Consider the following 16,190-nt stretch of genomic DNA (forward strand, 5'->3'; position numbering starts at 1 on the left):
TAGATAGATAGATAGATAGATAGATAGATAGATAGATAGATAGATAGAAAACCATGTATGTAGAGGAAAAGCCCAACTAAATAGAGGGCTACCTGGGCTAGCTATGTTGTACAATTGGTACAGAAATAAAAGGAATTGCTATAGATTTACTAATGGAAGAGAATGAAAATAGGACTTAACGGACTAGACATTGGGGCTAATGAAAAAGGACTGAAAGATGACTCCTGGGATCCTGCACTGACAATGACAGGGATGATGTTGCCAACATCTAGTAAAAGGCTTAGAAGCTGAAAAGGGAAAAGAATACTTCTGGTTTGTTACTGTTGGAGTCTACGAAGTACAGATATTTTGTAGGAAGCTAGAGTAGAGGCCCAAGCTTTGTCTTTGAGGTGTGATGTTAGAAACTGTCATGCATGAATGACTTCTAAAACTGCAGACTAGATACTAAGGCTTGTGCAGACACAAAATGAGAAAGAAAGTCAAATAGAGATGAAGAGGGTTTGACTAGCAACAAACAGAAAGAAAAGCAAAGCTATGTATGCCAATAGCAATTTATTTATTTATTATGTTTATATGTGGTCTTTCTAAGGAGGTGTGTGTGTGCATATGCGGACGCAAGATGACAAGCTTGAGGATCCTTCTTCAGGTTCTGTCTATCTTGATTTTGGGGACACAGTCTCTTACTGGAATCTGGAAGTCACCAAGTGGCTGACCAGCACCACCCAGGCCTCACTAATACTCGCACCATCACCTTCACCATTTTCTTTTTCTAGAAATCAAAGTCAGGGCTTCATGATTGTGTGGCAGACATTTTACTGGCTGAACTCTACACTAGTAGCCATAATTTAGATTTGTTAATCAGTGACAGTTTTCATAAAAAAGGGAAAGTTAGCAAATTCACATGATTCAGAAAACATCCTTTAAAAAATTATTTTTTATTTTATGTGCACTGGTGTTATGCCTGCATGTATGTGTGTGACATGTGAAGGTGTCAGATCTTGGAGTTTCAGACAGTTGTGAGCTGCCATGTGGGTGCTGGGAATTGAACCCAGGTCCTCTAGAAGAATAGTCAGTATTCTTAACTGCTGAACTACCGCTCCAGCTGCAGAAAACATTCTTATATTATGGGGAAATCAACAACTTTAATTACTGCATATTAACTAAAGACATTATTGGTAAGTCACAGTTGCTTATAACAGATAAAGATAAGATAAAAATAAGTTACACAAGGTATATATAATAAAGACATAACATATAAAAAACACTCTAAGACATATAACCTAAACATTTCCATATTATATTTTAGGATAATAACTTTTAGAACCATATACTTCCATTAATAAGGTTTATTATTATTTTTATTACATTTTTTAGTTTTTGAGATTATAATTACATTAATTATGCCATTTCTTTTCCTCCCTCCAATCCCTTCCGTGTATGCCCCACAAATGCTCTTTTTCAAATTCATAGCCTCTTTTTCTTTAATTATTGTTTTGTATATAGTAAAGTAAACATGTTTTTATTTTAGAACCCATTCTGCAAACTACGGTTTTAAGTACTTTGTGTTGGTTCCAGATACCTATAAAAAGGGTACACAGTCAACACAGGCAAAACCAGTAATTCTGGTTGTTAGCAACAAGTAGTTTGAAACAAACTGAAGAACACTATTCAGTTCCAACTGTCATGCACAATTCTAACAACGTGGTAGTAATCTATGTGCAGGAACTATGCTATGTGCAGCTGAATCACTAGCATGTATCAGGTCCTCCCCAGAGGGCAGGTCACAAACCACAAATGTGTCACTAATGAGTCTCTGAGTAAAGATCATTAACACTTAGCAATGTTATACTATAAAAAGACTCTAGGCCAAAGATAAAATAATCTTAATTTACTGGATATATAGTTAACAGATTTGCTGTCAGCCAATTAAAAAATAAACAAATTAGCAAAAAAATGTGGGTGATTATCTGCTGATTAATATTGTTTCATAGTATAATTCAAAATCTGTTACTGCTATTTTCAGACTGTTGCTATGAAACCTTTTAGAATGAAAATATATTCCATTGAAGCAATGCTTTAAGAAGGTAAGCTACTTCTTGTAACAAATATTTATTTCAAATTAGCCTTTGAAGTATAAAAATTACCTTTGAAAAATGTGGTTGCAGGTGACATACTTAGAAGCCACAGATTAAAAAATAATTCCCTTCCTAAATCTCTTGTAGAAACAATCAGATTTTTAAAAGAAGGTCTGGTTTGAAAATTTTATTACCCCATCCTAAATACTGAGAGAAAATTTAAGTTATAAGTGAATCCTAATAGAAAATCATTGTTTCATCACAATAAAATCACTCCCCTTTTAAAGCACTCAGATTTAAAACCAGCTTAATTCAAACTCCAAGAGTCACGGTGCAGTTGTCTTTAATTTGATTGCTACCCAGGGTACTTCAAACACAAGGGTAATTACTGACAACTAGGAAATATTAAAACTAGATTTGTTCTGTTTTAACTGTCTGTTTTCATCTCTTACTAATCTAACAGGAAGGCACTAAAAGGTCTTCAGCCTGTGCAATGAAGAAGCAATAGTGTTCAATCAGACAAGTCCCATATTGAGTATCAGATACCAAAGACCCAAGACTGAAATCACCGTGTCTAGACTCTCTGGCACCTGCCTTCACTTATTTACCAGTGACCAGAGGCCAACCCCCACCGCTCTCTGTGTTCTCATACACCTCTGCTGCCCCACCCCCCTACCCAAACATCTTTGAATGATTATGCCAGAACTGTGCATGCCGCAGGAATCTCTTCTGACTGGCTACTCCCTAGCTCTCCTGTTTGAAGTGATGCTCTGGTTTCTGAACTCAGCAGATAATGGCAGCAAGAGCAAAGAGGGCTGTCAGAAAGGACGTTCACCAGCATTCAGCTAAAAAGAAGCATGTAGATCAAAGTAGGACCAAACAGGACAACCGCGGTGGAAAACATGTGGATCACTCTGACGACTCTTGCCTGCTGTTCTAGGGCAAAATATTAAATAACACCATGACATCACTACCTAACCATGTACTTTGATTGGCCATTCTATTACCAATAAATACTTTTATAAGCATCTGGATAGCATTTGCACCTATTTAAACAAAACATGCAGCTCAGAGGTCTCAATAACAATGAACTGTTAATGTGTACTTTTAACTATTATTAGACTACAACCATTAACTCCTGGTTATCCAAAGACACTTACCTGAAACAATCCACCCACTGAGCCCAGTAAGATAATGCATTAAAAAAGATGACCTGAACCCAAATTTTGAGGAATAATGACAAATAGTGGAAGCAAATGAGAACTCATTGAATAATTACAGGCAATAAAGTACAAAGAAAGCAAAGTGATGCAATACTGGGAGAGATTTTGAGAAATGTGCATCTATGGTCACCTACTCTGGACATTTAGTATTTTCAAAAAGTGAACTCTGATCTAATTACGAGTTTGTCCTGTACAATACTTACAAGATATTGCACTATGAATGCATCAAAAATGAGAAAGACTCACATTTTACTAAAAGCTATACTTTATTTGCAGTCTAGACAGTATATATATTCATGTCATCTTATGTAATTTTAAAAATACAATCTCACTAAACATTCTCTCTGATCACTAAAATAGATATGAATCACTGATGAGCCATTGCATTTCTGCCTTCAAAGTTACTTTTTGACTTCTCTAAAAAATTCAGGTGTAATATTTGAAGATTTTTATTACTTAATTTTAAAATAAATTAATGGCAATAATTCAAAGAGAACAAAACTCACACTGACCCACAGACACTACCACCGTGATAGAGCTTTCTTTACTGCATAAGTCGACCGGGATGATGTGGTAAGTTTAAGCCCTACTGGAAGCACAGTCACTGCCCCAACAGAAGCACATTTTTATTTTCTGAAGGAAACATTCTAATTTCATTTCATTTTTTAATTTGTTTTCTACTATTCTTTTATTTTGCAATGAACATTGGGTGGCAACAAAAGCACATTAGCTTTTCCCTAAGTGTGTCAAAACTGAGAGTATGAAATAAAAGTTATAGACTAAATGGTTCTTCAGGAATAAATATATTCTAGACTATCACTTGGTTTTTATTAAATATTACCTCATCCTAAAAAGCTTCAAGATATTTACAATATAATTTGGTATATATAATCTTCCTATTCTTCCAAGAATCAAAATCTCACAAAGATTAAAAAAATAAAATAAAAAGTAAGGGAACAAATAAAGAACATAAAATTGTCAAAACTTGAATGGGTTTTGGAAATTTTGGCTCACAAAACCCTGATTACAAATGTTTTAAAAATTACATCATCAACATATATGATATCAGAACACTTTCTGTCAAGTGAACACAGAGGAAGACTGTTTTGAAAGGATGTGGGAACTTTGTACACACCAAGTTTTAAGCTGCAATTACAACCATGTCTAAAAATCAGTCTAAACAGGCTCCTCTTTCTGTGTCATTTAAAGTTTCATATTTTATATTTGAGATCACACATTCTACAAGAGTAGGATAACTCCAAATTCAAACTTCAATGTAATAAGTTCCCCACCTCTTCCTGATTTGTGTTTATTCTCTTTTAATGTTACTATTTTTTAAAACCTACATCTGGATAAAAAGTCATTCCTTGAGAGAATATATTTCTTTGGCTGCTTTCCAACTAATATCCTGTAGTCAATGAAGCTCAGACACTGCAAAGCAGAAACTTCTGGAAGCGTTGGAGCCAGGCTGCAGTGAATCACCTATAATCTCCTTGGACATGGCTACTGTTACTGTAAGCATGCTGGAAAGTTTGTCTACACTGCATGGACTATCAGCTGACACAGCTTACCACTGTGAAGACATGCTAAGTCTTCTTTGAAGGAGGTCTAGTGCTACATACACAACAAGTTTGCCCTCTAACACATGAGGCTAAGGAACAATCCTTTGAAATAGCATACGTTTTTAAATGCATGTAAGGAAAAGGTTAAAATTCCAGAAAAGCACATTTAATTCTGACTCATTAGAAAGAGTGAAAGAGAAACCTGAGCCGCCTTCATAATAGCAACGGGAAGTGGTACAGCCGGAAGTGTTAAGAGTTAAGAGTGTAAACCAGTCTTGCTCTTCGAGTTTTCAAAGCCTCATTTTTATTTTATCTGTGTATATCTTCTGAATTTTCTTTTGATATCTTAGAAACTCTTCCATAAAAATAATATAGTAAAATACCAATCAGTAGTCCAAGCATCCAGGATTCATGCTATTGGAGCTTCATTTACTGGTGACTTGTGGATACAAGAGTGAGTTCATGGATGTAAGCACACTGAGAGCATGATCAGTAAGTCTCTAGTTTTATAAAATAGGTTAAAAATAAGTATGCTTCTTTAAGGCTACAGACCTAACATATGAAATATATCACACAGATGAATTACAGAACCATTCTTGAGAACAGCACTATAAAAACAAAGAATTTGGATGAAGCATTTTGTCACCACAGAATGCAAAGTACTTAAAACTTTAAAACTATCAACAAAATAAAAAAGCATGGGACAAACATGGGAAATATTTATAACGTGACTGTTAAAACACTACAAAATTAATACTATATATCAATAATATTAATATGCCACTAGAAAAATTGAATGAAAATTTTAGAATATAATATAGATGTTAAAATAGTCATCTTCACCAATATTCTAGAAATGGAAATACATCAAAAATTTGAAGCACCACATTTTAGAGAAATAATGAAAACAATTATTGTTAATGGTAAAATGGTGGCTAGACATATAAACATTCTTTTCAGAAGGTAACTGAATCAATATGAAGACTCAGAGCTCTTTCTTATTGATCTAGGTATTCTGCTGTTATGAATTGAAGCTTAAAAAATAAAAACCTCAAAGAGGTGGATAAGCACTCATGACTGCAAAGATATAGACAAGCATTCATGACTAATTTTATCATGTTATCTTCATGTGCTTACATATGCTTAGATTTGATGCTTTTATGTGATAACCTGGAAAAATCTAAACATATGGAGGACAATAGGGAAGATGCTTAATCCTCATTCAGAAGGCCAAACAGGATAGACATCGGAAGTAGGAGAAGACAGGGAACCAGACAGGAACCTTCCACAGAGGACTTCTGAAAATCTCTACCCACCAGAGTATCGAAGCAGATGTTGAGACTCATAGGCAAACTTTGGTCAGAAGGCAGGAAACCTTATGGAAGAAGGGGAAGATAAAAAGACTTGAAGGGGACAGGAGCTCCACAAGGAGACCAACAGAGCCAAATAATCTGGGCCCAGGGGTGCCTGGAGACTGACGAATCAACCATGGACTATGCATGGAGAGGATCTAGACTCCCTGCTCAGATGTGGCCCAGGGACAGCTGTCTCTATGGGGTTCAGTAGTAAGGAGAGCTGCGGCTGTCACTGGCATGAACTTCATTGCTTGCTATTTGACCATTTCACCCTGGCAAGGTAGCCTTACTAGGCCACAGAGAAAGAGGATCCAGACAGTCCTGATGAGACTTGACAGGCTAGGATCAGATAAAAGGGGAGGAGGACCTCCCCTATCAGAGGACTAGGGGAGGGACATAGCGGGGAAGAGGAGGGGAGGGTGGGACTGACGAAGATGAGGAAGGTGGCCTACAGCCAGGATACAAAGTGAATAAATTGTGACTAATAATAATAACAATAAAAATAATGAAAATACTTAAAAATCTAAGCATATAATTTAACAAAATTTAATTGTGGTCATTAAGCATAATATACTATTATTAGAGATAGTTTGTGAAGAATATTCAACTAAATGAGTACATATATGATCTATTCAGTAAATAAAGTCATATATGAAAATGTTATATGTGATATAACCTAATATATTATTACTTTCATAACTTAAAAGGGGCTGGAGTGATGGCTCAGCAGTTGAGAGCACAGGCTGCTCTTCTAGAGGACCTTTGATTCTTAGCATCTACATGATGGCTCACAGCTGTCTGTAACTCCAGTTTCCAGGGACTGGGCATTCTCTTCTGGCCTCTGAGGGTACTGTATACATGTGGTGCACAGATAAACATACAGACTAAACTCATACACACTAAATAAATCTCAAAAAAAAAAAACCACAAGAAAGGTAGGAAGGTATTGGATATCACTGGAATATGGATAACCATTCTGTATTTGATGTGACAGGCATCAAGCACTCCAAGCAGTGGGGCTACCATTAAGCTATGTGCCCAGCTCTGTATTTCCAAAATTTTCATAAAAATTGTACTGTTAGTATTTTAAGGAACAGGAGATCTAAGAGAGAAAAGTGATATTTCTTTAAGAATAAAATTTAATATTTAATTTTTAAAAACTAGGTCTTTGAGGATTTTGTACAATGTGTTCTGATCATATTCATACACTTACCCCAAATCCTTCCAGACTCTTCCACCCCTTCCTTACCAAGACATCTTTGTGTCCTCTTTATTTTCACCTATCAAGTCCAATTGTGGTGCTAAAATAGTCTTCAATGTGTGACCTTCCAGAAGAGTACAGTCAACTACCAGGGGTGACATTCTTAAAGTGACTTTAAGGACTGTGCCCTAGTAGCTATCAATTGCTAAGAGCTCCCTGGCTAGGGACAAGCCTTTATCTCTACCTTCCTCTCCATGGTGAGGTTTGGTCTGGCTGTGAACCCTGCCCTAACAGAGTTCACAGGGACAGCTGCCCTTCTGTGTCCGGCAGACACTGTAGTCCTGCAGTCACCCACTGCTTCCAACCAGTACAGTTACACATGAGCCTGTTTTCTACAGCGACCCCTGAGCCTTGAGGAGAGAGGATGCAATACAGATATCCAATTTAGGGATGAACACAGTTCTTAAATGTTTTTCTAACGTAAGCCTCTTACCTGTGGTATGCAGTCAGTATATGCAAACATTGATTTAAAGCGGTCATCCATGCTTATATGATAAAGCACGCACATTGCTATTTGTTTGTAGTTTTCATTCCCTGGGAACAAAAAAAAAAAAAAAAAGCAAATCATGGGTAAAACGATATATGCCATACACGTTAATATACTATACTCAAGTTAGTGATGTTATATACTAAAAACTCTTAAACTGTTAAATCAAATATTTATATAACTTTGATCAGGAAAGCATTTGAGCACATTATTTTAAATCACACATTAATTGTGAAGCATCAAGACATATGTCCACTTTTTATGATATATTTTAGAAAATAATTTAATTCCTAAAAGTATACTTCTCCCAGTGACCTAGTATAAAGGACTCCCCACCCTTACAACTGAATCAAAATACATTTTAGTACAGTTGCCTTGCAGTCTTTATGTCTAAGATATCATAAATGCATATATTTGACTTTAATAAAACCTAGAAGACCAGTGGGCTGCTGAAACAAGTAGAAAAGCATCAGTAATACAAAAAATAAACTTTCACCAGAAACTGCTAAAAGCCAAAAATTCGTTATAGCCTGGGAAAGGTCCCTGGAGTTCTGAGGCTAATATTGTTCTGTGGTAGGGATTTCGCTCAGTGTAGAGGGCCTTGCCCAGCATATATAACCTCTTCAGTTTGATCCCAAGATTAGTATGTTTACCAAGGTAATCAATAACAATAGTGACTAACAGTAACCACTATTAGGTATCTACCATGCAAAAGAGCCATACTTCAGACACAGCTGAGCACTGAGTGTTCAGAATAATCTTCCAAAAGACCTTATCATCTTTTACATGAGGAACCTCCAGTTTAGACAAACTGGTACTTATCATATGCCCTTGGAAAGTTGGGCAAGGATTTTAACACAGGCTGGTCTGCTCTCAAGCCCTCCTCCCAGGAATAATGGTCTTAAAAATTCTTATACAATAGAAAGAAACATTTTTCCACACAAGGTATTATTTTCATTTGTCGAGAACTTTAAACATTATTAGATAATAAAATGAAGTACATCTTTCAAGCAGAATTATTTTAAATTGAGACAACATATCTTTTAAATTTGGTTGATTTTGGCTTTCTGAATGGGGATTGAGAAATTGTGAGAAGGGTCATGAATGATCCCAACTCTGCTCAGAACATGTAGCAGGAAGATCACAAATTCAAGCCTGGCTTACATAGTGAGTTCAAGGCTAGACTGGCACTTTAATAAGAACCTGCTCCAATGTAAACATCATCAACAACAAAATAGGACTGGAAGTTTAGCTCCTTGGTCGAGGGCCCATGTAGATATGTACAAGCCCCAGTCCAATTTCTAGTTCTGCCAGAATAAATCAGCAACAACAAGAACTCCTTTGGATTAAAAAAAAATTAATGTGTACCATATGTTTCACATATGAAGACAAGTAAATATTTTTATCTTAAATAAAATTATGAATTACTAATTCATCTACTTAAGATAAATATATGTGGTAAAGGAATTTTATATCTGAAACATTTATTTTTTTCTTTATAACATTATAAGAAGTAGAAATCTGTATTCATGAGAGAGTACAGTTTGTATTTGTTGTTTTAAGACAGGGTTTCTCTGTGTAGCCCTAGATGTTCTGGAACTAACTATGTAGACCAGGCTGGCCTCAAGCTCACAAGAGATTCACCTGTCCCTGTCTCCTAGTGCTGGGATTGTGCACCACTACACAAGGTCACTTTGGATTATTTTAAGGTAAATTTCTGGTCTCTTATTTGAAAATAAACAAACAAAAAAGCTGAAAGAAACCTGAGGAGATATGTGGTATGAATAAAGACCATCATCTTAAATGTAAAGGTAAGAAATAAAAATGGAGGAGAAAGTAATATTTAAAATCTTAAGATGGAGGCCAGTAAGCCAATAGCTATACAAAGCATAAGATTTCTATTTATTATTTGAAGGCATGAATTTTTAGAGAAGTATGGATTTAAAATGGTCTAATTGGATATATACATGTAGAAAAATGCAAGTAGATCCATACTTATCACCTTGCACAAAACTAAAGTCTAAGTAGATCAAAGACCTCAACATAAAACCAGACACACTGAACCTGTTAGAAGAAAAAGTGGGGAAGAGCCTTGAACTCATTGGCACAGGAGACAACTTCCTGAATACCAACAGCACAGGCTCTAAGAGCAACAACCAATAAATGGGACCTCATGAAACTGAAGAGCTTCTGTAAAGCAAAGGACACTGTTGTCAGAAGAAAATGACAGACTTCAGACTGGGAGAGGATCTTCACCAACCCTATATCTGACAGAGAGCTGATATCCAGAATATATAAAGAACGTTAAGAAGTTAAACACCAACAAACCAAGTAATCCAATTAAAAAATGGGTCACAGAGATAAACAGAGAATTCTCAATAGAGGAATATCAAATGGCAGAGAAACACATAAAGAGATGTTCAACATCCTTAGTTATCAGTAAGATGCAAATGAAAACAACCCTGAGATTTCACCTTACACCCATCAGAATGGCTAAGATCAAAAACTCAAGTGACAACAAATGCTGAAGAGGATGTTGAGAAAGGGGAACCCTCTTCCATTGCGGTGGGAATATAAACTTGTACAACCACTTTGGAAATCAATTTGGCACTTTCTCAAACAATTAGGAATAATAAATACCTCAAGATCCAGCTGTACCACTCCTAGGCATATATCCAAAGGATGCTCAAGTATACAACAAGGACATTTTCTTAACTATGTTCATAGCAGCTTTATTTGTAATAGCTAGAATCTGGAAACAAAACAGATGTCCTTCAATGGAGGAATGGATACAAAAATTGTGGTACATTTACACAATGGAATACTACTCAGTAATTAAAAACAAGGAAACCATGAAATTTGCAGACAAATGGTAGGAACTAGAAAAGACCATCCTGAGTGAGCTATCCCAGAAGCAGAAAGACACACATGGTATCTACTCACTTAAAAGTGGATATTAGACATATAATATAGGATAAAAATACTAAAATCTGTACACCTAAAGAAGCTAAGCAAGGAGGAGGACCCTGGGTAAGATGATCAATCCTCATTCAGAAGGACAAAGTGATAGACAATGGAGCAAGAGAAGACAGGGAACAGGACAGAAGCCTACCACAGTCGGCCTCTGAAAGACTACTGATCGAAGTATTGAAGCAGAGGCTGAGTGAGACTCATAGCCAAACTCTGGGCAGAGTACAGGTAAACTTATGAAAGAAGGGAAGACAGAAAGACCTGGAGGGGACAGAAGCTCCAAAAGGAGACCAATAGAGGAAAAAAAAAACCTGAGCTCTGGGGGCCCTGCAGAGACTGATACCCCAACCAAAGACAATGCATGGAGAGGCATAAAATCCAGGCTCAGATGTAGCCCATAGACTCAGTATCCAAGTGGGGTCCCTAATAAGGGGAGCAGGGGCTTTCTCTGGTATGGACTCAGTGAAAGACTCTCTGATCATCTCCCCCTGGTGGGGGAGGGGCAGCCTTGCCAGGCCACAGAGGAAGACAATACAACCAGTTCTGATAAGACCTGATAGGCTGGGGTCAGATGGAAGGGGAGGAGGACCTCCCATAGAAGTGGACTAGGGTAGGGACATATTGGAGGGAGGGAGGGTGAGACTGGGAGGAGACAAGGGGGAGGGTGCTACAGCTGGGATACAAATTGAATAAATTATAATAAAGGATAATAAAAAATAAAGAAAAAATACAATATTTGATACTCTTACAAATAAAAGCAGGTATGCCTGATGCTAATATTTTGAAATCAGAGCAACTACAATTCATGGATTTTAACAATCATATTTTATATTTGACACAATTATGCTTACCAATCACAGAACATCATGTTTACATAGGTTTTTATGGTATATGAGTGCAAAAAAAAAAAAAAAAGATTTCACAGAAGGCTGTTATCTTTTGTTTTGACTAGACAACACACATTTTTAGTTCCCTGCCAAGTGACTGAGATACATCTTTTAAAATTAAATATTAGGGAAACTCTCATATTGTAAAGACCATCATCTTCTTGTTTGTCTAGTTTTTTTCTACAAGAATCCTGGACCATCTTGTATGATTTTCTCATCAGCCATAAACTCCACCTAACCTATCACAGCCCTTCTATATTCTTTGCATGGCAGGCCTTCCAAATGAGAACTCCTTTAAAAGTTATTTATAGCAACTTTCCCTAATGGCATCCAAAGCAAAAACAGGCTGCCAGCCATGAGTATGTTGGCATGGGACTAAGGGCTCTGCGGATTTTGAGCAAAGCAGTGGACAGATGGAATATTTTGGGAAGTAGATCCTAATATCTGGATGTGAATTAGTCAAATCTGTTCAAGTAATAAGGACAAGGCTGAAAAAAATGGCCCAGTCATTATGATTCCTTTGGTATTTATGGCAATAAACGTGAATTATGATGAAGTCGTTGGCTATTAAATGCAGAGGTTATAAGCACTTTGATAGGATTTCCACAGGAATTCACCGTTAACTAGCTGGATCATTATTTGAATGGGTTACTGAATTATCTTAGCATTTGTGCAGCCATTCTTCCCAAAATTGGTCATTCCCAGCTGAGGGCAGCTAATACCTTAACAAACTGGCCATTAACTCCAGTAACTGTTTTGTGGGAATTATTGCACTTATAAAGTACATTCAAGTGTTTATAAGAAGTATTGCCCCCTTTTCTTTTTAAAGAAATTTATAGGTGTAATTCAGGTGGAGCAGCTGAAGCAGGAAGAAAATCAGCTTTCTGGACTGCTCTCATGATCGATTTTTCTGCCAACTAAGAGGCAAACACATGGTGATCAGTTTTGAGTTTTAAATATCTTCTTTTTTTTTTTTTAAATCTCTGATCAGTAGAAACACCACTCAGTCACTAATTTTGTAAGGCACTGGAGACTTTCCACGTACAGATCACTCAGGAAGAAATATGAGTTTTGAACATTAGAATACAAAATCAAATTTCTGCTCTTGTTACAGACTCAGGTCGACAGTACAGAACAGAGTGAGAACACACATTATGACGTGCATTATTAGCCAGACTCTTATTCCCTTCTACACCCCATGTCTTCTTAGTTCAAAGTAGAACACTCCAAGCAAAGAAAAACAGGAATAGAAGCACACCTATGTTAGAATAGTGCATCATTAAGGTGATACTATCCTGAAAATGCTCTCTGAATACGGCATGCTACAACTATCATGTCTAAATTTAATACAGCATTAGTGCTCTTACTTCCTATTAATAATATGAATTCCTATTAATAGTATGAAGAAAATGTCACAGGTTAAGCCAACTTCTCAAAAGTTATCTACAGTAATTATTTAATATAAGTATCTTCTATATCAAAATGTACTAAAATGCATTTAAGTTTATTATTGAAAATTATTTTTCTGGTGTTGGGATTGAACCTAGAGCCTCAGGCATGCTGTATAAGCACTTTACCAATGACTCACATTTTCAGTTATAGAACATTCTTCATAGATATTTCTATATGATTTTATGCTTAATTCATTACAGCAAATACGTATGAATTACAATGAAAGAGATTTGATTTAAATTGGAATTTGGACAAACCAATTTTTAAGGCTGCAGTTCTACTGGATGGTCTTTTTTTTTTTTTTCTTCTAACAATAGATTTACTGACAGCACGTATATAAGGAATTGAACAGATAACAACACAACAATTTTAAACCAAAAGTTAAGTGGGAAAACTGAAAGCATCTCTAGGTTACAATGATCAGCACTAAACAAGTTAAACAAAGAGTTTTGTGGTTAAAGTACTGTGTTCAATTCCCTATCAAAGTGAGAAATTATAAATCTTCCATTAAGCTAAACATTAACGTAAGCTAACTGTACATTAATTATTCTAGGTACTCTAATATTCAAAACTGACAAATTTTCATTCTTATAAACATGTTCAACTAGTTATTTTCAACATGAATTCACTCAGTTTATTACCTTGTTATAAACTGTTTTATTATGTCCAGAGAATACTGTAATAACTTGTTTGTAAAAAACCTTACTACATGCCCAACTCTAGATATAAATGATAAGGGCCAAAATAAAGCCCTTAACAAGAACTTCTTTCTAGCTCAGAGTCCAAACTACTCACTTAATGTGCCAAATTTCACCATGTAGGATGGAGATACCCCAGGCAATGTTCACACACACAGTATTGGAACCAGCTGGTGATAGAAGAATCTTAGGAAAAAAGACTTCTTGATTTAATTGGGAAAACAGGGGGAAGCATAAATTTTACTGCCATTAATAACTTCAAGCGTCTTGATATGGTTCTACCTCGGCCTGGTGGAGACATGTGCTTTCTGTTAAAGTGTTTGCCCCACCTGACCCCTATTGTTCACTCACTTGATCAGGTAAGAACATGGAAGTTTATTTACAGGATAAATGAGGCCTATTAAAACTGAACAATGCAGTAGTCTATGAGGAGCTGCCTTCTGAAACAGATGTGTGAAATTCCCTCACATTTTGGTAATAATCAGGCTAAACCAAGTTACTCTTTTTTTTTTTTTTTCAAGAACTGACTTATTTCCTTAATACTATCATAAAAGCAAACTAGTCTCAAATAACTGGATTGGAAAACATTAATCTGACCATTTCTAGTTTTTAATAAACAAGTCTAAAAAGGCCACTTCCAAAGCACAAAAGACATGTTTTATTCATTCATTTATGATATTGATGATAAATTAAAATTTAAACACATACACATATCTATGTATGCATATGAATTTATCATACATACATGTGTGTGTGTGTATGACTTTAACCTGGTGGGAGAACTTCAAAGATGGTTGGAATATAACTGTCAGCTTTCATTAAGACAGTATGACAGAATGGTCATAAGAAATAACCTTTTACTATTTCTAACAGGAACTCAATGGCAGGCTCTTTGGCCTCCCCACCCCCCAAGGGAGGAGCAGTCCTGTTAGGCCACAGAGGAGAGCTTTGCAGCCAGTCCTGAAGATACCTGACAAAACAGGATCAGATGAATGGGGAGGAGGTCCCCCCTATCAGTAGACTTGGCAAGGGGCACGGTGGAGATGAGGGAGGGAGGGAGGGACTGGGAGGGAATGAGGGATTGGGACACGGCTGGGGTACAGAGTTAATAAAATGTAACTGATAAGAAAAAAATAAAATACAAAAAAAAAAAGAAATAACCTTTTATATCTATATGGCCAAAGTATACAGTCCAGCAGAAGGGGAAACCGGATTTGTCTGAACCAGAAGAATCAAACATTTGTCACTTAACTCTTGACCTGGATTAACTCCCTACCTGTTAATGAAATCTTTCTACAACCCAGTAAAATGCTCCAAAACACCTAAGTATATTTTATGCAAAAATAAGCCAGGCACCATTGCCATCCTCAAACCCAGGTTTGGGTCTGCTCATAGAGTGAGAAATAACATGTCTGCCAATGAAGACTATGTTTTACCATCATTCCCACTGAGACTGTGCAACAGTCAATGTAAGCTTTGGAGCCTAGAAATCCCAATAAAGTCAGTTCATGCAAAGCCAACCAAACAAATGACTACCAACGTTTGTGCAGATAGAAACTTGGGTCAAGTTTTAAATTATGAAGAAAAAAGAGAGGTAAAAACAGTCACTTTTTCTGGTTGCAGTGGCATATCTTATGATCCAGCACTTAGAGGTCTGAGGCAGGAGGCCAGCCTATGCAGAAAATGAGATACCATCTTTAAAAAGAAAAAAGAAAAAAAATACATGTTGTATAATATTATATATATATATAATATATATATATATATATATATATATATATAATGTATATTAAAAGCTTCATGAAAACAGTATTGAGTCCCACACCAGAACAAGAGATAGAGATAGTGTGGCTCTGATGACTAAAGGGGAAAATGTTTGAGTTAAGTTTTAATTTACACATATGTTCATAAATTGTATGTGAAAATGCTTAATACATGCTAATCTCAAATTACATAAAATATGAATCCAATTCTTCAATTTTAAGAGAAACATTTTAATTTTTTCTTATAAAAGAATTATGGAGTTATCGCAGGGTACTAATTAAGTGCTATAACATCTAAATACTTATGTTTTATATTTATTTTTAGCTATGTGTGCCTGTGTTTCTGTGGGGTTATATTGAGGCATATTTGAGCCATCTGACATGGGTCCTAGGAATGGAACTTGGTCATCTGCAAGAACAGAGGTGCTCTCAACCACCGAGCCATCCCTCCAGACCC

The 16,190-nt window shown here is 36.1% G+C and overlaps 1 protein-coding gene across 2 annotated transcripts in view; it reads right to left on the bottom strand.

Annotated features, from left to right (window-relative positions):
- The window catches only part of Kifap3 (kinesin associated protein 3), a 135,840-nt gene that overhangs the window by 67,750 nt on the left and 51,900 nt on the right, over positions 1-16,190 (bottom strand). For both annotated transcript variants that reach the window (XM_055624497.1, XM_055624498.1), the window contains exon 11: positions 7,910-8,010. In XM_055624497.1, the coding sequence (XP_055480472.1) occupies positions 7,910-8,010 (101 nt within the window). The remainder of the gene's footprint in view (positions 1-7,909; positions 8,011-16,190) is intronic.

Source organism: Psammomys obesus, unplaced genomic scaffold (assembly GCF_907164565.1).
Source record: "Psammomys obesus unplaced genomic scaffold, mPsaObe1.curated_primary_1811, whole genome shotgun sequence".
NCBI classification, from domain to species: Eukaryota; Metazoa; Chordata; class Mammalia; order Rodentia; family Muridae; genus Psammomys; species Psammomys obesus.